General features: G+C 30.3%; 1 protein-coding gene across 1 annotated transcript in view; it reads right to left on the bottom strand.

The window, feature by feature from the left end:
- LOC123292996 overlaps window positions 1–25,295 on the bottom strand; it is a 177,640-nt gene that overhangs the window by 1,783 nt on the left and 150,562 nt on the right. Inside the window, exon 6 of the mRNA XM_044873710.1 lies at window positions 157–1,838. Within this exon, the coding sequence (XP_044729645.1) occupies window positions 157–1,838 (1,682 nt within the window). The remainder of the gene's footprint in view (window positions 1–156; window positions 1,839–25,295) is intronic.

Genomic DNA, 25,295 nt, shown 5'->3' on the forward strand with positions numbered 1-25,295 from the left:
ATATTTTCTGCTTAATTTTGAGATACTCGTAAAAACAATAAAATTGTATAATATCTGGTTTTTTTACACTCATAATCGCGTAAGTATGAGTAATGTTTGCTTATTCTGCTAAACGTAATAAGTAAAGAAATATTGACGTTAGAAAGAAAAGCTTACCTGTAAGGACAATCAATCACTGTTGTCATAAAAAATGATGAACTACTTGAAGACGAGGAAGCTGTTGATATCATAATACTAGACGATGAAGATGGTACACTTAATGGTCGTTTTGACACTTCCATCCATGTTACAACATAATTACCCGGTTCACTTTGTAAGAATTCCACCACAAAACTTCTAGCTTGTGGTTTCATTAACGAAGTAACTTCATCTGTCAATGAAGATGATTTCCAACCCTCCGAGAATATTTCAACAATACTATTTGAATTAGTCGAACTATCATTCTCATCGTTTGCCATACTTGATGCTGGGCAAATAATCCGAGGTGATTGTGTGTCCGATCCCGAGTATACGATAATACGATTTGTTGTGGCACAAAATTGTGATGAAATAATTTCCCGACCTCGTATTTTTAAATATAAATAATTATTTTCCGCATCTTCTGGTTCGATTAACCATGGTTGATGGACGCATTTTTTGTTATTATGACCATTGGTGTTTCGTATATTTGTTTGGTCACTTTCAAGGTAAATACTTTCCGCATTACTTGTCTTTGATGTACGTTTCATTTCGGGACTACGTAACGCTATTTCACCACTGGTCCCACGTAATCGTCGATCGCCCCAATGTGATGCACATATTTCATCGTCAAAATCATTTTTGGGTACAAAAAAGTATTCCCCCTCGAAATAAAAGTCATTAAAATCTTGTGTTATATTCATGAAAGTAATTGTAAAATTTACTTCAATTATTTGCGAGGTTAATGTTTGTATTTTAAAAGGTTCCGTAATATTCGTACAAATACAATCACGAGGTAAATTAATACCCGGCCAGGGATATTCCGATATTTGTAGCTCTCCGATACCAAATATTTTACTCCAACGATGTTGTCGATCACATTTCCAACGTTGTGTTCGAATATCTTTTTTATTTACACAACTTTTATCACCGAACAATACTTTATTAAAACTTAAACGAACCCGTTCATTTTTTCCCGCTTCAAAACGGAATATACAGCTTAAATTTTGCGAACCACCGCGTCCGTAGAAGAACGTACTACGTGGTGCTTGAAAACGACCATATGCTGGTGTATTTGGTTGTGATTTAAAAATACGATCACATGGATTATGCGATAATGTGTTGGGTATACCCTCTTGAGATACATCGACAAACTCGTATCGTAACAAAAAGCTTACGGGTGATAAAGCACTACCTTGTTTTAGAAAATGTTCAATAGTTAATTCTGGACCACTTGATACATAACTCTCTGATAAGGAGCATGGTCGTGTAAATCGTGTATTATTACTTAGTAGAGTGTGATCACAAAGACGTGGTACCTCATCTTTAGAAAATTCTCCGAGTAATGTTAAATTATGTGCATTGGATTTTTTTGGAGGGGATTGTAATCGACCATCCCATATTTTTAATTGTGTTGCATTACCATCATTTCCTTGATCAAATGCCGTTGAATCAATGCTGGCTGAGTGATATTTTATAAATGAAATCCAAACAATCTCATTTGGCCGACCTTGAAAATGATATTTACATGTTGTATTTGGCGGTAATGAATGACGTGGATTTGCTAATGTTCCGGATGATGAATGAAATGTTGTTACTAGAAATTCACATCGTCCTTTTTCTCTGACGTAACTTTGTGAATCCAAATCGACGAACACCACCTGAAAATAAGAAGACGAAAATTAATTACCAGAAAAACATTATGAAAATTTGAAGATTTAAATATTTTATCACAATGTTTAAAAATTTCTCAAACGTACACTAAAAAAACGATTTACCGTACAGCTTTGATTTAATTTAATTTTTATACATGCTTTAGTTTCTGTATATCTTGGTAAGCGGAAATAAAAAAAGTATTACGCGGAAAAATATAAATTGCAACTCGACAACTGGCGATACTAATTTGTACTAATTAAAATCAGAAGAAGTCTCGAATTCAGTAGTTACAATTTCGACTACCAGATGGTAATACTTGATTTGTACCATTTTCTAAGGCCAATAGAAATGTTCAAATTCAAATCAGATAAATCCCCCCAGCTGGCGATAAAAATATGTACTATTAAACAGGCAGTGGATCGCTTTTTCAGTAGTTCCAATTTAGACCACCTGTGATTACTTATCATTTATCAAGATGTACATTTCATTTTTATTCATAGTCAAAATAATATTTAAATTAAAATTACGATGGCTTTTGTAAAAAAAAATTAGTTTGTTGACGAACTTATAGAATAGCTGAACAATGAATTTGACGTTTGAGTCAACTCAGTTTTTACAAATTTTTATATGAATGTTACTTATTTTTATACGCAAATTTTTTATAGGCAAATCAATCGAAAGGTCCGGGATTCAAATTCTTACAAGTAACCAATTCATAAAATAATATAAGCTGCCAAAAAATTTCATCATTCAATTCTAAATGTCAACTAGTTTTCTTCTCAGGAATTTTTATTTAAAAAAAAAGGATCTACTTATCGATCAATCACTAAACTTATATATTTTCAACCTTTTCGATTGGAGCGAATCATAACCTAATGCTATTCATATCAAACTAATTGACCGCGCACGCCTATTATGATTTTTATTCCATCCGTTTTCTACATTTTGGATAACGATAAAGAGAAAAAAGAGACGAAGCATTATTATTATCTACAAGATAATTATTTAGTAAATAATAAGCATATAAGAATTAATAATACGTGAAAGAACAAAAATTTATTGAATAAAAAAAGAAGAAGAAAAGACCATCTCTCATCATCAACATCCTCTCCATCTTACAAAATGATTTTTTCGATAGAAAGCAATTGTATTCTCTCAAAAAATGGCATAAAAATTCTACCTTATGATTTTTTTAAATAATAGTGGGGTAAATCTTCCGGATTTTGATAATTAAAGAGAAGGCTATTTTTTTAGAAATAAATTGGCAGTACATAGTCGGCGTGGTTCTGAAGTCGCGTGAGTGCGACCCCTGTGGTCCACACGAAAACTTCACAGAGGGGAAAAAAACATTAAAAAGAAGGTCTTGTTAGCCTTCATAGATTATTCTTCGAACATTTACTGTAGCTTATGCTGGAACGATCATTATCTCCATAGATAAATGATGCGTTTATCTACTTTTCTGATTCTGCTCATTCAGTTTTTTCCAGTTTTTTTCATTAAAATTAAAAAACGGCTCAACTGATTCTGCTGAAAACTCTTTCAGTTCTTAAATTCGCAATTACGCGTCGAATAAGTCCAGTCCCGTGTTAATGGCATAACTAGTTAGCAGATAATCGAGGCGAAAGAATCCGAACGAACATACGAACATACGTACACATACACACACACAGACATCACATTGAAAAGGTTTGATTCGGATATTGCGGCCATGAAACCGCGAAAATTTGTAAAATTGGAGATTTTCAAAATCGGCCCCATGACACTTAAAAAAATTGAAAACTGCATATATTTCAGCTATGTAAAACAATCCCTTCGATTGTGCTGCAAGGGGAATAAGTAAGATCAAGAGATGAGGATACTATAAAGCGGTAGTTTTTACTTTTAAGCCCAGTGAAGTGGGCGCTTATTAAGCTAGTAATATTATAAAAATATAAGATTGTCGATGATAAAAAAAACAAAATTTTAATTCAATTATGAGTTCATCGAAGATCCATCATTTGATGAACAGAGGCGTCTATAGTTAGAGTATTGATGATTGAAGAGCGTTATCTATTTTATCAAATTTATAAGCAGCACTTGCGCACAATAAGTTATATATTTTTGTAGTTGTGTGGTATTGTAAAGCTAAAAATAACACATTATTTGACTACAAAGCATGTATTTGGTTTATATGTATGTACCGTGCAATAAACCAAAACTTTTTTACAATCCTATAGGGAAACAAACACCTTAATCAGTAAGTCATTGGCCTGACCTAATTAGGTCATGTACATCATAATACGTTCTTTCATTTTACTTTCTCATTTTTTTCTTTTTTTCTATACCTACTTTATACCATATTCTTTATTTTATTGAGAACAACAATGTACCTTTTTAAAATAAATTTCTTTTAATAAATTGATAGAATAGAAAAACAATTCCAGAACACAATAAACGTTATTATAAAATCAAATAAATTACAAAGCACTTTTTGTTTTGTTTTATTTTTAATAAGTTTAAAAAAAAAAGTTTATCCTTTGTTCAGTGCAAAAACGTAAAAGTCCATTAAGAATAAAACTGGAAAAATGAAATAAGGAGTTCATATGCTTTTAGTCTAAGATTTCATGCCAGTAATAAGTAGGTACTCATCATTAAACAAAAAGAGAAAGAACATTTTTATCACACGTGTAAAAAAAAGAAGACGAGCTACGCATTAAGGAACTTTTAGTTACGTTTTTGAGGGGCACCAACATAATGAGAACAGCAACAGGGGAATTTACTGAAACTTTTTTTTCCATATACAAAATGTTTTGTAAATATAGTTCCCTCTTTGAGTTTTATTTCCAAAAAAAATTCCCTTGAATCTCCAAAGGAGCAACGTTGGAGGGAAGTACTCTGATCTGTCATAGAATAAATTATAATTAACAAGTGAAAACAAACAATTGACTGAGTTAATTGTTGAGATACCATGTATAGATAGTGTTGATGGCGCAATCATTTGTTTTATGATGTCACGTAAGTAAAGAAAGATATCCACTCTTAGATAGCCACACATTTATAACTGGTATTCCCATATGATAAATACTATAAAATTTGCACCTAATTTGCGCCCTCGTGGGTAATGTTACAAAAAAATGTTTCAAACACAAAGAAAGCTGTTTATTTTTTTTATAGGGAACATTTTTTATATTTAAAGTTTTGTTCTATCTTTAACGGTTTACAAGATGGGTCCTACAAAAATTGACCTAGGTTGCTCATTTACGAACTCGACCTGACTATTTATATCCTGAGCACGCTATAATAATTTCAGCTTTTTTCGTTTTTGAGTTATCGTGCTCGCGGACAGACAGACGGACAGACGAACAGACAACCAGAAGTATAATAATTAGGTGATTTTATGAACAACTTTAGCACAATTTTGTTCATAGCATCAATACTTTTAAGCGTTACAAACTTGGGACTAAACTTAATATACCATATATATATTTCATATATATATGGTATAAAAATAAGATCGAATTTTAAAATTGTTTTGTCTATGATTTGGGTAAATAAATAATATCAAAAAAAAACACAGAAATCCGATTGATTCGATGAATATATAAATAGTTCCCGAGATATCGTAGAAAAACTATCGAAAATATAAGATTTCGGACGATATCATCGTCGTCATTCGCATTTTTTGGATCAAAATTACTCTATATATTGAGTTTTATCAAATTCTGAAACAAAAAATTGTTTGCGATTTTTTCGATTTATCGTCCAATGATTAAGTATCTAAAAGTAACGAAAATCCAGATCATTTGACTATTAAAACAATATTTTCTAAAAGAGTTTCCAAAAATCGATCCGAGAAATTATGGAATTTTTCTTCGTATGGAATTTTTGGCGATATCTCAAGTCTATTAATCTAATCATCAAATTAACCCGATTTTCGTATTTTTTGGGTCAAAATTACTCTTCTGTCAAATTCTGAAACAAAAAATTGCTTGCGATTTTTTTCCAAAGGTATCCCAGAAGGTTCAGAAAAATGCAAAAAATCGGAAAAATTTTTGGTTTCTTTTTTTGATCAGTAGGTAGGTACATTGGGTAATTTTGAACCAACAAAACAAAAATCGGGTTAATTTGATGATTGGATAAAATTCCATTCGAAGAAAAATGAGTTGAAACAGTGACTGTTTATTTTTTTGTTTTATATTAGGTCGTTTTGACTATGTGACGTCATTAATATTTAACTTCTTCTTATTTTACAGTGCTTTTTAAGTACCCATGATGTTTTTGGTACTGCTGTGATAACTTTTACTATAAAACTGTAAAAGTGAACTAAGGAGCTGGTTCTGCTTTTCTTGTTACTAACATTGCTTCTCTTGTATATACGATAGTACTAACAGTACTTACAGTACTGCATACACTCTACTTGCCGTAATCGTTTTGTGTTGTTGTAAAGAGTAGTAAGACCTTAGAATAATAATAGCATACAATTACGTCATACAGAATGGAATATCCGTATTTTAAGTACTGTTAAACCATCGTGCAAAATTGAATGTGAACATTTAAGTACTGTTTCAAGAAAGAGAAAAATGTTTTCAGTAACGCAATTTGATGACCCAAAGATTATTTACACTTTATCAGGACAAATGGAAATAAAGAAATGTCAAAGAAATTCAGTAAGAAAACAAATGAATTAAGAGATTATTTCCAGTTATAAATTTCAAAATTTTTTTTTGCATTTCCTGAATATACATATATATAAGTATATTCTAAGAATTTCAAGTGGATCCGAGAGATATTCACGAAGATAAACACATCCAAAAAGCTGAGTATAAACGTCTTTTGAAATTTTAAAAGCATTTTTCTCAATACAGCGATTTCAAATTCGGTGAACAAGAATTTTCTGAAACTGCTCGATCGATCGGTTTCGCATTTTTTCATAGTCTTCTTAGATATTTAATTTAAGTATTAATCGAAGCAATAAGATATCATAAAAAATTTTTCGAAATTTTAAACCAAGTTGGAAATGTTTTGAAGAATTTCGTTTTTTTTATTTTGGAAACTGCCCTTTTGTTTAAAATCATAATTTTGACTGTTCCCTCGAATAAAACCTGTATTAATCTATCGACTAAGGAAATTTTCTGGAAACCAGAGATATGGTGCTCCTCGTCGGACATCTTTTTTCTAGGACCTCCATTATTTCACCTACAGGAGCTGTACCATATCAAATTTTTGAAATCCGACTACGGAATCTTAAAATTAAAGAAATCTTCTGTATGTATACGTTTTACGTATTGATGTAAAATAAATGGCCTTGGGAAGACCATGGATATAATCCTTTAATAATATAAATTTCAAGATTTATTTTGTGGAACTTCGCAGCAACACTATTTTAATATTTAGCAAAGTAGCATAACTTGCCCCTATAAAAAGATTTAGGACAAAGAAACATTTAGAACAAAGGTGAAAGTAATTACCATGTTATATAACTGGTTTATATACCATGTACACAGGTTACTGGGTTAGTCTTAATAAAATTTAAAAAAGTAAAGCAGAGAATACTATATATAAAGGCAACGATAAAGACATCCATATATTTCTTTGTGCTCTGTCATTGGATAAATTTATTAAGTGATTTGGTTAATTATTTTGGAAGTTAGGCATCAGATCGAAATTTGATACAGAACTTTTTCGTTCGTCTTTATAGGCTTATTTATGAAGTCAAGAGTACTGCAGTCAATTATAAAACACCTTGTAAATAACTATAAATTACTACAGAAAATCATATGAAACTTATTGTACATACATTACCTTGCACAAAATGTGAAACATGTAGAAGTAAGTAGTAACTGGGGTGGGTGTACATTCTAAGTAAAGAAAGTAAATACTATATAGTAGTATATACTATACATATTACTGCCGGTAGTCAAGTGGTTGTGTATAGAAACGTTACCAGAGAACTATGTAATATTTAGTCCATTGATGTAAGCTAAAATACGTTTCATTTATGGAAACAAGTCTAAAAAACTTCCCTTTCTGGATATAACGCACATCGAAGAATTAATAATTTTATGAAATCTCCACATTTTATTTAGGCAGTACACTCAGCTTAATGGTACTTCATCGCATTTTTCACAACTTTCAAAGAAAACTGGCGAAAATTTTACATTTTTACTTACTAAATTAATCCACAGAAAAATATCTTTTTTTAGAGCTCCTTTGCCAAATAGAAAAATAAAAAAACATGATGGATTTTTGAGTACCTATTTTTTTGCATTTGTTCGATTTTTGTGTGAAATTTTTATCTTTCCTCGGATTTTTCAACCATATCATTCACAAATTTTACGGTAGCTAGAATTTTGGGGGGATAATTTATTGAGTGTTTATTTTGGTGGCACGGAGCATGGGTCAATGGTCACCTCAGGGGTCAAGAGGAGATCCTCTTACGATCACAGAAAGTACTTAAATATACAGGCGCTGAATGGAATAGACAGCATGATATCGTGGCTATTGTGTGTCTGCTCGATATTTACAGCGTTTAAGCTCTTAAACTCTGAATGATATGGTAAAAAGTTTAAAGAAATTTGATTATATTACATTTAGGGGACATCCCTGAACATATTCTAACCAATGCTGGATTTAGGCTTAGGCCTGTGAGGCCCGGGCCTAGGGCGGCAACAGTTTTAGGGGCTAACAAATTTTCAGAACTTTTTAAAGGCGAACTTATTCAAGGGCAATCCGAATTTTTTCAATAAAATGTATTGAATGTAATGATTGAATTTAGTTTTTAAGTTGCCGCAATGTAAATTTTTTAATAGATCAATTGATTTTTATATCAATATTAGTCTTTATCGAAAAATACTATGCATTATTTAAAAAAAAAAGAATGCTGAATTGAACATTTTGAGAACACATTTGTGTTCCTCATTGTTTTTTAATTTTTATATTTTCAGTAAAATGAATCTCATTATACAATGTACAGCACTCTGAAACAATTTTTATTTGGTATAGGTCTTCATAAATTTGCCTAATTAGTCCACTTTCGATTGCCTGTCTGTCTGTCCGTGTGAGATATCAAGCTGAAATAATGAGTTCGAACCAACAAAGTTCAACTGGGTCTTGTAAACCGTTTGAGATAGATAAAAAAGTTTAAAAGTAAAAAATGTTTCTTTTAAAAAAACATTTGTTTGAAACATTCTTTCGAACAATTAAACAATTAGGACAAAGCTTTGGTGTCCATTTTTCCCAAAACTATAAAATATAGGTACTTGAAAATTTGCAAATAGCTTCAACTAGTGGCCTTCTATTCTAGAAAATTTAAACCAATAAAATGGTGGGGAGAAAGAGCGGCATATCAAACCGGGCCTAGGGCGGCATCAACCCTAAATCCACCCCTGATTCTAACACAAAATTTGTACAGTAACATGCAGTTATTACTACGGTATCAAATGTAACAAACAGCAAAGGCGCACGTTAATTGCTTTGGAAGTACCAGATTCTATAAAGTTGAAGGGTACTTTGTTATATTGGAAGCCGTCTCTTTATTCATTGAATCCTTAGAGAGAAAGTTATTCAGGATATGCTTGTCATTATATTGTGCTCATTTTACTGAACTATACTAGAGTATATCGTAAACAAGAATCATTTAATATAAAAATAAACGGAACAATAAAGTCATTAATCAAAGAAAATCCAAAAATAGAGGATAAGAATGTTTTTAATAATAATAAATAAAACAATAATAATTTAAACAATTAGATATTAACATAAAAGTAGATTAAACAATTTTTGAAATTAAATTGTAATTTTCTACCATATATTATAACAATAATAATTATTATAACGATAAAAATAAAATAGTCATAAATAAATGTAAATGTATATATATGTGATAATGTATTTTATAATTTATAAACAATAACTTATTTTTGTAACAAACTTTTGTTTAATAATCTGTGGTAATTTATTTAATTAAAATTAACAAACCGTTATTCGTTCGCTTCGCTAAACTATTCCAATTTTAACAAGTAGTACATTCCTCTTTATCTTTTTACCATAAATTATCAAGAATTACAATTATACATTGTATCGGAATATTTTCTACAAAAACCTTTTCTCCAAATTCAGATTATTAGGAAAGTCAGTTCAAAATCGGTTTAATTTGGAAAAGTCTTTAAGGAAAACGGTAATTAAACGGAGAGTCTTCATAGATACGTTTAAAGTGCAAGTTTAGGGTTGCGTACCCGAAAAATTTGTCGGGGGTTTTTTAAATTTTGTAAATTTCACTTGTTAAATACTTTTCCCCGTGATAATTTCTAGATACAAAGTATGTATAAAACACTCTTCGGAATAAATATAACGATCTGTCCTTTGAAGTCAAATTATCGACTAACTCTAATTTATATATTTACATTGGACAGAGTCAAGTATCCCAGTTATCCGAGCCGCGAACCGCTGTTTCTAGATGGTATGTATGTGACGATCCAACCAATGGTGGCCACCAAACTAGAACTTTGACCCCTACTCAAAAACTATTGTAATAAAAACACTGAACTAAATCATTGGCTAAAAAAGTTTACATTTCAAAAATTGTGTTTAAACTTTGCTCTGAGCACCCGCAATATATTCTGCAATTTTTTGTTTTTGCCATCATCAATTCAAAATTTTAATATTCCATGACTTAAGGTTTTTAAGCTATGGCAAATAAATACATACATACTAGCTTGATACCCACCCGCTTCACTGGGCTTAAAAGAAAAAGCCACCGCTTTATAGCCTCCACCTCTCATAATCTCACTTATTCCCCTTCCATGACATTCGAAGGAATTGTTTTACACAGCTAAAATATTTGCACAATTTTCAATTTTTTTAAGTGTGAAATAGTCATACTTCATTGAGCATGTCAGAAAAGACGGCCATGAGTTGTTTGACATTTACTATTTTAAATTTTTACACAAATATTTAATTTTTGATTTAAAATGATAATCATAGATGGAGCAATAAAATGTCATAATAAATTTAACTTTTTTAATTTAAAAAAAAATACATTTTTATAAATTAAAGCTCATTTATTATTCCAATGTATGAGCTATTATATTCTTGTACAGCTAGTTTTTTGTTTTGTTTTTAGTATTTGCGTAAAAGCGTAACAAACAAACATCCATACTTCCACATTTATAATATATAGGGAAGGGATATACGTAAAGAAAACACACCAAGGTTAAAATCAATTCGGGGATGTTCAATATGGATATATATCCACATCGATTTTTTCTCAATACGTCCTTTTCTTCTTCAAGAGAGTAAAAAGTATTCACAAAAAAAAAAGTTTCATGTAGGTCGCGGAAATCTTCCTCATATTAAAATATTGAAATTCTATTTTTAGCATAATAATATTTATTCCAGGAATTTGTTTCAACAGTAATATTTCTCCGAATGTAATGTGTTTTCATTTATCCGTTTATTATACGATTCAAGTTGATAATATAAAGTTAAAACGTAGCATCTAAAAAAATTGGTTTTTTTCGTAAAATGACTATGTATGGTTGTTTTCGAAAAATAAATTTAACACAACCGTATATCCATCTATAAATATAACACTTGAAGATTTTATAAGAAATGATTTATTAAAATTATATTAAATTTTTTCTACACACTTTTATCTATATATTTATGTAATATATCTAAGAATCTCATAGAATGCAAAAGGTTGTTTGGCTTTGGAAGGAACCTGATGGTGGTGGTAAAGTTTATTGCTTGTGATATTATAGTGAGCGAGTAAGCAAATATTTTAACTTCCATCAGCACAGAGATAACCTAAATTTGGTAATATGATTGTATAGGTCTATCGTCATCACAGGAGAAAGCAAGAAATTCTTATTCAGTAGATTGGACTAAATCACTCAGATTAAGTTTGCTTCTGGCTATCAATCAACTTAAAGTCAATTTTTAAAGTTAGCATAGACCTGAATTTCAGTCCAACGAAATGTGTCCGCATTTTCACCTAAGATTGAGAATACTTGTACTCTTGTACAAATGTATTGGCAACACTGACCATTATATTTAAAGAAGAACGTTTCTCAGGGAATGAATATCTGTAACGATTTTATTCTCATAAGGATTTCACCGTTCTTAAGACACTGAACAAAAATTTTTGAATATCAAATAGATTTTCAGCTTTCTGGAAAGCGATACACTTCGATGTGAGTATAGTAAGTATCTCATTCCATAGACAGAGTCAATTAAGTTGAAAAATAATAAACATTGTGCATAAAGCATATTTGACCCGGCTGGGAAAGGCGGATAGCATTAATCCAACAGATTCGAGTTCAAATCTTGGTATGTGTGTGTGTGTATATTTTTTATTTCAATTCTCTTTAATTAAGATTATTTCGACAGTTTATTTGTCCTCGCTAGTAGTTACTATACGCCATTGTATCACAAAAAACATCAATAAAGCGGTGGGATAGATCTGGTGCAACCATTGAGGTCCACTCGAAGAATTTCCCATTATAATAAAGAGTTATGAAAAATAATAATAATAATAATAATAACAATAAAACTCGATCGATTGTTGCGAAATTATTTTTGAAATATATTCATATAAGAAGTCGATACTATCTTTTGTTCGCTCGATATGATTAAGAAAAAAATGACCACGTAAAGATATGTTGAAATTTCGATTTCCCCATTTCGACTCATTGTAATAACCTCCTATACTGGGAAGTAAATAATCGAAAGACTTTGACGTTTAAATTTGTATACATAATTTAGTACGCATACATAAATAATAAACACAGTGGAATGTTTGGGGGTATTTCAATGTTTATTTTGTGAGAGGACATTTACAGGCTCTAACTTGATGGGCATAGGTTAAAATCATATTCTTTGGACAATTTTATGTCGAAACTGCCTTAAATACTTTTGTCGAAAAAGTCCACAAAAAAAAAATAGAGGAGTAAAGTTAATAGTAAATTAATCTGTTTGACCATGCTCTTAAGATATATTCATCGAGTCATGAGCACCATAAGTAGTTTCAGATGATAATTCGTAGTAAATGTATTTGGGCAAGCAGGAACTCAATAAATATGATCCTAAATTTACGAAAATGTGTTAATTTTGTGGAATGCATATATATTTTATTTTATATCCATGGAAGTTATTCGTTAATAGCTTTATACGGTAAGCTACGGTATCAACAGCACATACTTACAACCTTATGTTATGCACATATAAAGAAAATTATATATAACTATACTTACACAAGTTAACGAAAAGAATAATAATAAAACTCTATGCAATGAGTTTTTATGGGTAATTATTGCTGAAACAAAATAATATAAACACAAGAAAGGAAGCATATTATAATAAATGCCTTTAATAATATACGTATGCATTCCGCGCAGAACCGAATATTGCGCCACACGCAGAAATATTTACTAGTTCCTTCATTACATTGTTAACATGAGAATTTATACAACGATTTTATTATGCATGTAATAAATAATATTTATGTTTGAAAAATAACATTATTATATCATGTATATGAAATATACCAAGGTAAACTAAGTTTAACAAGTATTTTAAGTTTAAGTTTGTAACACTTAAAAATATTGATGCTACGAACAAAATTTTGGTATGGGTGTTTAAAAAATCACCTAATTAACTACTAATCCATTTCCGGTTGTCTGTCTGTCTGTCGTCTGTAGTCTGTCCGTCAGTCATGATTATTCAAAAACGAAAAGAGATATGAAGCTGAAATTTTTATAGCGTGCTGAGGACGTAAAAAGTGAGGTCAAGTTCGTAAATGAGCAACATACGTCAATTGGGTCTTGGATCTGTAAGACCCATCTTGTAAACCGTTAGAGATAGAACAAAAGTTTAAATGTAAAAAATAAAAAATAATAAACAACTTTTATTTGAAACATTTTTTCGAAACATCACTGTTTTCGTAACATCACGTAAAATCGCAAATTGTAGTACGGCGCTAAATTTAGTTCGGCACGAAAAGAATATAATATATATTCAAGTATACCAATCTTGTACAGTACAAATCGTATGAATAAAGTAATAGAAAATTGTAAGGGTTATACGAGTGTAGTCCCTATATATTATAAATGTGAAAGTTAGGATGTTTGTTTGTTTGTTACGATTTTACGCAAAAACTATCGAATGGATTAGAATGAAATTGTACAACAGTATAGCTCATACATCAGGATAACAGGTGAAATTTAACTTATAAAGATATATTTTTAAAAAAATTAAATTTTATCTGACATTTTGCTGCTCCATCAATGATCATCATTTTGAACAATAATTAAATATTTCTGTGAAAATTTAAAGTGTAAAACAATTCATGGCCATCTTTTCTGATATACTCAATGAATTATGATTATTTTACACTTAAAAAATCGAAACCTGTTCATATATTTTAACTGTGTAAAACAATCCCTTCGAGTGTTATGGAAGGGGGATAAGTGAGGTGGAGGCTATCAAGCGGCGGATTTTACTTTTAAGCCTAGTGAAACGGGCGAGTATCAAGCTAGTATTTTTATTAATTATTTAGATCTCATATAGCTACAAATATCGCAAACAAAAAATATGTTCATGTAGCAAAAAATTTTAAAAGTTTCAATTAAATTCATTCTATTTTTCGCGAGTAGATTTCACAATGTCTCTTAATATTCAATTAAACGGACTTCATATGCACAATGGTTACTTAAACTCCGACGCTGTTGACTTTTGTTCAAATACTAAATATTATCAACTTAAATAGATGCGTTCCTCTACAGTTCTGCGTGTTTGAATGAAGAACAGATCAAAAAATGAACTCATGCTTTATTTGGAAGAAAAATTATCCTCGATTTATGTATTTTCGTTATTTTCTTCACTCTTACAGTAGCTACTCGAAAATAACAAATACTAAAATTAGTTAAAAAATTTTTCCCTTAAGGTTCTTATGTACAAATTTCTGATTGGTTTGAAACTTCATGATTTTTTTAAGAATCCTCTGAAATATTCATTCATTGGTGGAAAACAAATATATAAAGAAAGCGGTTTCTTAGATTTTCAAGAATGGTTGAAGTTACAATTGAATTTCAAGCACTGCAATTAAACCCGTTTCTCTATCGATTTGAAATTTGGATATGTTATTGGTACCTGACCTAGGTACTTTTATTTAAAATTCTGTAAATTCACACTCAGCTGGAATAAAATAAGTACCTGGATGTGAACAATGAAAATTGGGAAAATTAACTGAATTTTCGAAAAATTAAAGTACTCAGGGCAGGTAGAATATGAATACCTATAACATAGGTTTTTTAATAAATTTTTTTTCGACCAATGTATATATAAGAGGACTCCTAAAAAAATAATATAATTAAGTTTCATTCCAATAAAAAATTTGTACATAAAAGCTTTAATAAACCCTGCGTTGTACAATTGGGTTCATTATATTTATTTAGAAAATGTATCGATTTAATAATTTAGACACAATAAAGAAGAACCGGTTAAGAAACTTGCGCAATTTCTCTAATTAACACGAGTTTAAGTTAAACTTAGAGGAATCAACTGCCTTGATTCTAGTTTAAATTAGTGGTACATATAGCTCATGATATTAAAATTTATATAAGAGCTGGTTTTGATTCTACTGACTCATACTTCGTCTACTCTTCATTTGTTACCCAGATTGATATTATTGAATTTACTTAGTACATTGCAAAAGGTAAATAAATAAATATTTTCATTTAATTTAATTAAAAAACTGTTACGAGAAACATTGAAAGGGAATAAAAGGATTTACTGGTTTCTAACCATTCTAGTCCGGTGGCTTATGGTTTTTATCATTTGAGACACGATTAAAGAAATATCTTGTTTTACTTGGATACAATATTTATCGGCAAGGAAAGATTTCAGCTTGTGGTCGTTAAAAAAAGCATTACAACTTTTACACTGACACCTGATGCACAAAATGCAAAATATAAATATTAACCATGATCTTATCTGATAATTTATTCAAAATTATACACGTATGTGAGGTTGCAAGCTCAAATAAAATATATTCATTCAATAATATTATTATGACGATATAGAAGAGATAAATGCACATGATACATTGTTATAAACATTTCTAGTTAAGTTGTTGCAACACGAACGGATGTGAAAGATAAGTGACCGAAAGAGGAATTAATTTCCGTTTGATGAACAAAGAAAATTCAGATAACATGTTAAGTGAATTGAAAATCTATTTTGATCGCATATAGAAACGCACTAACTGTAAAAATAAAAGAAAAAATATTATTAACATTAAAAATCAAAAGCAAATAATCAATTTTCTACAATGTATCTAAAGAAAAGTTGTCTAGGCAGGATGTCTAAGTAAGCTCACTGCCCCCGAACTAAATAAAAAGGGGTGTTATAAGTTTAACCGCTTTGCGTGTGTGTCTGTCTGTTTGTGGCACTGTAGCGCCTAAGCGGATGAACCGTTTTTCAGTTTCGTTTGAAAGGTAATTTAATGGAGAGTGTTAAACAACGTCTTAAGTGCGAGATTAGGACTCCGTACCCGAAAAATATATCGGGGATTTTTAAAATTTTTTAAATTTCACTTGTTTGATTAGTTTTTGTGAAATATATATTATGTAACTGTGTCTTGTAAATCGAATCATACAAATTTATTTATGAGGCAGAAACATGGAATAATTCTTAAAATGCCTAAAATGTACAGTGGAGTTCATGTTCGAAAATATGCTAAACGTTTAATTCGATCACATGACTGGTTATTTGATTGTACAGAAAGATAATAAGTAAATGTCAATTTTCGTTAAGGTTGAACCTTATTAATGATATTAATTAATAATTATTAATTATAAATCACAATCATTATCACAAAATTAATTATTTTGACAGTGAAATATTTTTGACAAATAAATTTCAACGATTTATACCGTACAGAGGCGAATATCCGTAAACTTACAAAAGTACACGAGCAGGCCCGAATATTTCCAAAGAAAATATTTTTTATTAGAGTAATTCTCATAATTTCTGAAGGGCTTTAAAAACACCATATTTTTAGATAGATTGAAAAAATCTGAAAAATACATAATTCGAAAATAAAAAAATTATATGAAGATAGAAAAATATTCAACTTCAAATATCATTTGAAAAATAATAGTTGTTTATGCTTTAAATCGAGCGTGAACAAAATGATCAAAAAGAGAGTGCTGACGAGTTATACACAATATATTTTAGAGCAAGCGATCAAATAAACAGCGTGGTGTGGATACCTTTTTGATCGAAAGAGCTGTGAGAGGCACTGCATAGAACTACACCAAGAAAAACCTGCCATTAAACCTGCAATCTAGCAATATTCGTAAAAAATATTATATTTTCAGATCTAATGGCATAGGTTTAAACTATAGCTAACCTTGACAGCCTTCCCAAACATTTTTCGTTTAACGAAAGATTCTTTAAAAATTTTTTGTTCTTTTCAATATTCTGATGAATAAAATGATGAATTCTTTATTTTATATATTGTACATCGATTTTGTAAATGTATATTTTATTATTGAATTCGTTTTGAATTTATTATAGTCCTCTTTTTAATGCATTCATCGTAAAATTAAAATATGAGCTTATTGTAAAATGAAATGACTGGAAAATGTATCAAATTCTAAATAATGGAAAAAACCTTTCGTACATTTACATTTAGAAAATTGAAGGGGGTATGAGAGTTTGTACACTAGATAGGTATTAACAAAATCAATTAACATTAACGATAATTTGAATTGAATTAAAAAAAAGTTTCTTGCCAAAATGCAAAATTTTGTTTTGAAAAATTTACAATTGTTATCTCACTCCTTAACAAGAAGGAGGTGCTGAAAGTTTGAAGCCCGTATTGCCTATATCAACGTAGTGCCTAAATAGACGAATCTATTTCGAAAAGATTTCATTCAAAGAGTGATTTAAATTGGAAGTATAACTAATGAAAAATTGATTAAGCTGTTTGAAAATTCCAATTTCATTTAAAAAGGAATTCGATGGATAAAAAAATGGATTCATGGTGTGAAAAGAAAAATTTTTAATTTGTGTATAAACTTGGCATTTATTTGTTGATAAATTTAATAATTAAATTTATTAAAAAAATATAAAAATATAGTCTCTGTTCGATACTTCTGTATGTAAATAGGGATGTGCTAATATCTTTTAAGTGGATATTAAAAACAAACAAGTATTTATTTATTTATAAAATTGAAAATATTAGCATATTTGAACTTTATGTATGTATCAGCATATAAATTATTCCGTTAAGGGATTTTTTCATTTTAACCAAGAGCAAAAATTGTAGAGTGTATGAAAAAAATGATTATATACTAATACTTCCGCAAATGTGGAGTCATAGGCGGAAAAATCTTCTTTTCTAGATACAGAATGTTGAAATTTGGTTAAAAAAGTGAAATTAACAAAAATTTTCGGGTACGGAACCCTAAACTCAACTCGAAACCTATCTAAAAACAGTCTCCATTAAAATACCTTTTTCCTAAAGGCCTTTCCAAATTGTGCCGATTTTGAAGATCATCGCCAATTTTTTAGTTTTTTCGGGTACCGAACCCTAAACTCGCACTAGAAGCAAAGCTAAGAACACTCTCCATTAAATTAACTTTCAAACGAACGAAAAAAAAACAAAATCTTGTCATACGTTTAGTAGGTGCTTCGATGCCACACGCAGACAAACACACAAGGGTCAAACTTATAACACCCCTTCTTTAGTTCGAGGGTTAAAATTGGCATTTTTGTGGGCATAGCTAGAAGGGCTGTTTAAAAAATTGGAAATTTGGCACAGTATGAATAGTCAAACGTTTATTTAAAGCTGTGGTCATAAATAGCGAAATCCAGAGGTCGAGATATAAATGTTCTATAACCTAGATTCAAAAACTCCTTACGTCACTGACTTCCTCGTAAATACATCGCAGTTAAGTATTTCTTTCTTTTTCAATGAAATCACTATCATAAGAGATTTTTCTTGGACCACTCAGTATAACAAAAGCAAAGGCTTTTTCTTAAAAATCTTTTTACTTTATAATAACACAAAAAAATCAAATATGTTTATAAAATAAATTTTTAGGCTTCGTTAGCTCTTTGAATTGAAATATCTTTAGAGATTTCTAATACATAAATCTGACTTATATTCTTTTACAGTTTGCTTGGAATACAAGTATATGTATGTTTTGTAACAATGAGACAAAGAATTATATATATATATATATATATATATATATATATATATGTACATGTACTTTTTTTTAATGAATCATGAAATGATCAAAAGACTTTCTGCTTTTTTTCAAGCTCATAATATATAATACAAAATAAATTGGAAAAATTTCGATTCAAATAGTATGCTTATAATAATGTAAGTAATTTAATAAAATTTGTATTTTGCTTACATAATCGTAATGAAAGGAATAAAAATTAGGTTAAATATGAATTTTATCGTAGAGTAGAGGTCACATATCAGTGACGTAGTCGTGTTTTCCAATATATATAATTGAACTTCAATAATGAGTAATTTAATTGATCTTGAGTACCTATAACTTGAGTATAATTTTATATTTTTTCCCAGGGGCCCCTTATATGATGTACACTGCAAACCTCAGTGTTGAGACTACACAAAAGAAAAATTATTTTTCGAATAACTATATTTAACAACCAAGATAAAAGTCTTCAATGATTTGTTTGTATCTCTTTCTAGCAAAACAAAATTTATAATGGAGTTATGGCAAACATAGTATGTGACGTCAAATACTACGTTAGATCTCTCTGCAAAATATCAGTTTAATTAGTAGTTTAAAATGATTGTGTGACCCGAATTTCAATTTTAATTTCACTGTTTAGCACAATAAACCAAACTTTAGTTCTGACTTTTGAGTTTTAACTCCCGCGCCATTGGGGAAAGGGGTTTAAAATAAGTCGGAATTTATGCATCCCCCTCCTTTTGGGGACTGAAAGATTATCAAAATTGAAAGGACCATTTGTTTGCAAATTATTAATGACGTATAATGGGGTTTTTGGATGTATTTGGAGGTTTGGGGTTGCTGATCTCAAATTTACAATCAAAATATATGATTTTTTATCCCCCTCTTTTATCCTGAATAAGTTGGCCCACTAAATAAATAAAACGATTTTTTTTTAAAGTTCAAGCCCTTCTAAGGCACGAAAGGGAGTTCTTAATGCCGATGATCTCGAATTTACGATCAAATTGATTCAATTTTCACTCGTTTTTCACAAGTTTTAAGCATTTTCAAAATTAATGTATGTGCTCATGGTTTGAGACAAAAGTTTACAATATCACTTTTTTTTATTAAAAATTCATTCTTTAAAGAAGGTGAAAATGTGAGAGATGGAGAATATCGAGATGAGTAACTCTGACAGATAATGAAAATTGTCAGGGTGTGGTGTAAATGAATGCACAGCGTTATGGTACGAAAGATATGAAGAATAAGGAAGCGGACCAAATTTTTTTTATCACTTCAGATGAAGCATGTTCACTTCACGAATATAAAAAAGAAGTTTGTTTTTAAAAATATTTATTGGTATGCAAAATATGAACGTTTAAAATTCCTAATTAAACAAAGACGAAGATACCCACTAGTGACGTCAGGCGTGAGTATCACCATAGAAATTACATATAAAACTTTAACTGCTTAAAGGAGAAGGGTAACCTTTGAATACAATTTTTGCTATAACTTCTTCGTTTTTTAATCAATTTTAATTTCAATTTCAAATTTTGCTATGACATCAAGTCTATTTTTACATTTTTATGGGTAAAATGATTATTTGGAAGGCTAACTTGAAGCATTATTTATTTCGCAGAAAAGACCTCGCACAAATAAGATGTAATCCGCATTTCGGACAAACTTTTTCAAATTTGGGGAAATGATAGTTTAAGTCATTCTGAATAAAAGTTCTCATGGTCACAAGTCATGAAAATGACAGGATTTCAAGTTATCGCTAAATTAAAGTTGGAAAATGCACTCATTTGTATAAAAAAAATTATTTTAATTTAATTGTAAAAAATCATATACGTATATGTAGCTGAAAATATTGATCTTTGGGATTCTTTGAGTTTCGTAGCATATTCTTCAGAAAAACAACACCCTTGCATTAAAAAACATACGTATGCATGTAGTTATACATATCTGTATAGGCAAATACACACATAGGCATACATTATACAAATGAGTACATTTTCCAACTTTAATTTAGCTATAACATGAAATTCTGACATTTTCATGACTTGTGACTATGGGAACTTTTCTTTAGAATGACGTAAACTATCATTTCCCAAAATTTGACCAAAATGCAAATTAAATGCAACTTGTGCGAGGTCTTTTTCAATTACACCATTCCATAAAATGTTTTAAAAGATTTTCAACTTCTACATTCGTTTCCATATAAAAGTAACATATAAATAACGGCATTATTCAATACTTGTGTGTGAAATACATACCGATTATAGATAAAAATATATCTACATATAAACATTTATCATAATGTTATTTTATATATTCTTTTAAGATAATTTCTGAAGCAAAGAAATGTATATATGTTTGTGGATTGAATATAATAACAATAATAATAATAATTCATCGTCACTTTTCTGTAAACCAAGTGAGTTGAGAAATCATTTATCATATTCAGAAAGAGAATAAAAATATTTTAATATAAATAGTAAAAGAGAGCTTGTGAAACTTTCAAGTTTGTATTTATTTTTATTTATATTTATAATAATTTAACATTCTTGCATACAAACCACACAATCAATAGAATGGAATGCGGTGACGAAAGGGCTGGACTATATGAGCCAAGTATAGTTTGAATTTCGAATTCACGACGTTCCCATGTCTTTGACAAAAGAAAGCGTTTATATGGGAGGAGGGGGAGGTAAGCAAGAGTTATTATTGGTGAAATAAATGTCCTAAGAGGCATAATACGAGATTTAAAAGGTATTTCCATAGAAACACAAAACTGTACCAAGAAAAGATAACCGACTTGGTGCCATGTTGACCAAACTGGGAAAAATCATCACGTAAGCACGTAAGGTACGCTGAGTGTGTGTGTGTGTGTGTGTGTGTGTGTGTGTAAGCCATCAAAAACAGAGTGTGTGAATAATACAGATTTAGAAAAGTAGGTTAATTAAATTGTATGTAAACAACCGGGGTGCCACGACCGCACTCTTTTATTTTTATGATTATTATTGTTATTTGACAACTTTTGTTTGTTTTGAAGCTCTATTCTTTTCGACCTTACCTGTTATAACCTCAAAATTCTTTTATAATCCAGTAAATATGTATGAAAATATGGGGTTGCTGTGCAAAAGGTCGGGTAGTTTTGATTTTTGGATATGTTGTTAGTGTTGAGCCCATGATTTAAAATCCAAGTTTTCCACCTCGGGGTGCCAAGGCGCGCCGCGGGGCGCGCCACTTTTTAATGAAATATCGAAAATTTGACCATTCCTAAGTAAAATCTCGCGAACGGTTTATTTTAGAGAAAATATTATTTTAATAAATTAAAGGGTAATAAATTTGTGACAGTTTAAGCCCAACACCAGGTTTGTAGCGTAAATAATGGCTGAATTATAGATCTTCAAAATAAATTAACTAAGATAATTGGGATCAATGATATAGGTTGGTAAACCTGCATTATTAATTGATCAGCTGAGTGTTAGTAGTTTAGTAAAAACAAATTAATTCTATTGTCATGTTATTGTCAGATTTGTTGTTTAAAATGATCTGAATATTCGTGCATGGTTATTGCTTAAAAGTATCATTTTTAAGATACAGAAGTGGCTAGGTCAAGAGAAAAACCCTCTTGAATGGGGCTGGGTATCTACCAGATTTGGGCTCTCTCCCCTCAAAATGGACAGAGATGCAGCTCCTGAATCCCTTCTTAAAATGATATCTTGCAATTGTAAAAAAGCGTGCAAGAACTCATGTGGTTGCCGTAAAGCTGGTCTTATCTATATGTTCTTCTCTATGCACCTGTTCTCTAGGAGAATCTTGCAAAAACGTTTCGGAAATAAATCCGTTTGAGGGGAGCTTTGAAGACGAAGACGACATGCTGGCGTCAATAAATAACTCTAAACATGAAGATATAGGAGAGTTAAATTTTCCACTGGATGAAGAGAACAAGGAGCATCAGGCAGAGCTTGAGCATTTCCATCCTGGCCCATCAAAAATGCGAAAACTTTAAATAGATACTGTTATCGTTATTTGTAACAAATACTTCCAAAGTGTACTGTATTGTTTTAACTAAATAGGACATTCATTGATAAAAAAATGTTAATATATAACTCCTACAAACACACTTTTCATTCTTTCTTTCATAATTTTATTAATACTTTCTTTTATTCTTTTATAGCAAATAAACTAACATACACAATTAATTTATACGGCGTTTGATTTAAATAATTATATTGTGGAAATATTTTTAAAAAATCACGATTTTCACAAATCTTTGAAAAATTGGTTTATTTTGAAGGTTTGTATTTCAGCCATTATTTACGCTACAAACCTGGTGTTGGGCTTAAACTGTCACAAATTTATTACCCTTTAATTTATTAAAATAATATTTTCTGTAAAATAAACCGTTCGCGAGATTTCACTTAGGAATGGTCAAATTTTCGATATTTCATTAAAAAGTGGCGCGCCCCGCGGCGCGCCTTGGCACCCCGAGGTGGAAAACTTGGATTTTAAGTCATGGGCCTAACACTAACAACATAGGAAAAAATCAAAACTACCCGACCTTTTGCATACCACAATGTATTATTTTACTGAACTATTAATTCTGTACAATCTAATGTAAACATATAACGGAAAGGAGATTGCTTTTGTTTATTTTTGTAACTTCTATACAAAGTTGTAAGCGTGTACTCAATATATAAATATATTATTTTGTTTTTTGAAGAAATGACAACATTTTATTTTTGTTTTAGCTATTAGCAACTCAAAAATAGACATCCTATATGTCTATCATTTAACCTAGGTATATATTTTATAATAAATATACTCTTCATTATTTAAAGTAGTCAATTATATTCTTAATTACAAGATAGAAGAAATAGAGCTTCTTTGTAGTTGTAAATTTTACAGTTGGTGTACTTTGTTATTATTAAAGTAAGCGTTTATGTAATATACCTGTTCTGTATACAGGGCTTGCAAAAATAATTCAAATTTATTTATTGCTCAAACTATTTGCTAACATTATGTTTACCTTATTCATCTCTCTGTACGCCTACCACCTTAAAACAATAATTGAAAAGTACAAAGTCAACTCAAATATCTCAATTTCAATTTAAATATTTCCAAAAATGTGTCCCAAAAAATGATAACTCTCTAAGAATCCTTTTCATCTCATCTGCTGTCCTTGACCATCACTTTGATTTAAGAAGGAGTGTTATGAGTTTAAAGTGTTTATCTTTGCGTCTGTATGTTTCTCAGTGGTATCGTAGCCCCTGAACAAAAATCGGTTTACAAGGAATAAATGGCATTTGTCGGGATTTTTTTAAATTTTGTAAATTTCACTTGTATCAGATTGGTAAGCGATGTAATTACACATGAAAAAAGTGTCATGGACGCCTGCATTATGCCCTGCCTCCTATATAGCTGTCAAACGTGGGTAATGACAAAAAAATATCATACAAAAAATAGAGAATACACAAAAAGCAATGGAGAGAAGCATACTACGAATCAGAAAAATACATAAAGTACGAGGCGAGGATATAAGATAGAGAACAAAGCATACAGATGCACAGAGACAAACACTAACAATAAAGTGGAAATAGGCTGGTCACATCGCTCGCTACACAGTTAGAAGGTCAGCAATAGAGACCACCAAATGGAAAGGGCCACCGGGGATAAGAAAAAATGGCAGACCAAAGCAACGATGGGCAGACGACATCGTTCAGGCAGTGGAGAGAGACTGGATCGATCAGAGCAAGGATAGAGAAAGGTGGAAAAGGTTGGGGGAGGCTTGTACCCAAAATGGGATCCATAACCAAAAATAAATCATTTAACTACTAACACTAATTTTTAACCAACTAACGGAAATTTTAATTATATTTTTCTGAAATGTTAATTTGAGATGTGAAATTAAGGTTTATGGAATAAATTATTTAGTTAAATAACTTTTTATAGGATTTTCGAAATGAATCAATCACACTATACTTAACATGTATATGAACAAACTTTACAAAAACGGCATTCTGTATCGTTTATTTTGCATTGAGAATTTTCTTTTCACAATGTAAAATACACAATTACCACCCCCTCTCTCCCCCCTTTTGTTTAATAGAATAGATGTTTGCATAGTTTATACAGTCTTATTTTATACTTTTACAATTAGTATGTAACCTGGTCAAAGCAATTAAGAACATAACAAATGCACTGACGAAGAAGATGATTTGTCTTACTCATCGTCTTATGTTTGTTGTACGATGA

Source organism: Chrysoperla carnea, chromosome 2, assembly GCF_905475395.1.
Source record: "Chrysoperla carnea chromosome 2, inChrCarn1.1, whole genome shotgun sequence".
Taxonomy (NCBI): Eukaryota; Metazoa; Arthropoda; class Insecta; order Neuroptera; family Chrysopidae; genus Chrysoperla; species Chrysoperla carnea.